Genomic DNA, 1,008 nt, shown 5'->3' on the forward strand with positions numbered 1-1,008 from the left:
CCAGCCCCATATACCAGAGGTGATGGGTTCAAACCCAGCCCCAGCCAAAAAAAACTACAAAAAAAAAAAAAAGGCTCAGCACCTATAATACAGTGGTTACAGCACCAGCCATATACACTGAGGGTGGCAGCTTCAAACCCAGCCCAGGCTAGCTAAACAATGACAACTGCAACAAAAAAATAGCTGGGCATTCTGGCAGGCACCTATAGTCCCAGCTACTTGGGAGACTGAGGCAAAAGAATTGCTTGCACCCAGAGTTTGAGGTTGCTGTGAGCTGTGAGGCCATGGCACTCTATTAAGGGTGACATAGTGAGACTCTGTCATTAAAAAAAGAAAAGTAAAGAAAAAGGTCTATGGGTACTTTTTGCAATATCTGACACCACAAATAAGCCAAACAGTATTCAAATAATCTGCATGTGGCCCATACACTGGACACCCCTGCAGGTATAGAGAATCAAGGGAACTAACCAATTTTAATATATCTAATACTGAGATAATGAGCGGAGGATCATAAATATAACAGAGACTTACCGTTCAAAGAGGCGAGCTACAATATGCAGTGCCCACTTCTTACACTTCCACCATATCAGTTCTGGTCTATCATCCTCATCAATTTGCAGAGTCTCCTAGCAGGAGAAAATCACACAGATTAAATTTCTGCAAAGGATTCATTGTGAATAACAAAGGCAGAATACATTTTGGTATGGGTCAAGTCATTACATGTGAAGTTAGATGCCATACAAATACAAATTTCTACTTTATAAATTGCTAGGCAGGAATTAAATAAGCAAAATAAATTTCAACTAACCAGTGGTGTTTTTCACATTTATCTCATATCTTCAGAAGGCCCAAATAAAGTTGAAAAGAAAACACAAAACACAATGGGCCCTTGAGGAAACTCCAAGATGACAAAAAGTTTCCACAGTTTGATCTGGGTGACAGTAAGCCAAGTGATGCTTGTCAAAATCCACTAAATTCTGTGCATTTACATATATAAATTAAACCTCA

The 1,008-nt window shown here is 39.4% G+C and overlaps 1 protein-coding gene across 1 annotated transcript in view; it reads right to left on the bottom strand.

Moving 5' to 3' along the window:
* Nucleotides 1-1,008, bottom strand: part of IPO8 (importin 8) — a 96,055-nt gene that overhangs the window by 53,501 nt on the left and 41,546 nt on the right. Inside the window, exon 7 of the mRNA XM_003792483.3 lies at nt 532-626. Coding sequence (XP_003792531.1) covers nt 532-626 — 95 coding nt within the window. The remainder of the gene's footprint in view (nt 1-531; nt 627-1,008) is intronic.

Source organism: Otolemur garnettii, unplaced genomic scaffold (genome assembly GCF_000181295.1).
Source record: "Otolemur garnettii isolate 467f Iridium unplaced genomic scaffold, OtoGar3 scaffold00057, whole genome shotgun sequence".
Classification (NCBI taxonomy): Eukaryota; Metazoa; Chordata; class Mammalia; order Primates; family Galagidae; genus Otolemur; species Otolemur garnettii.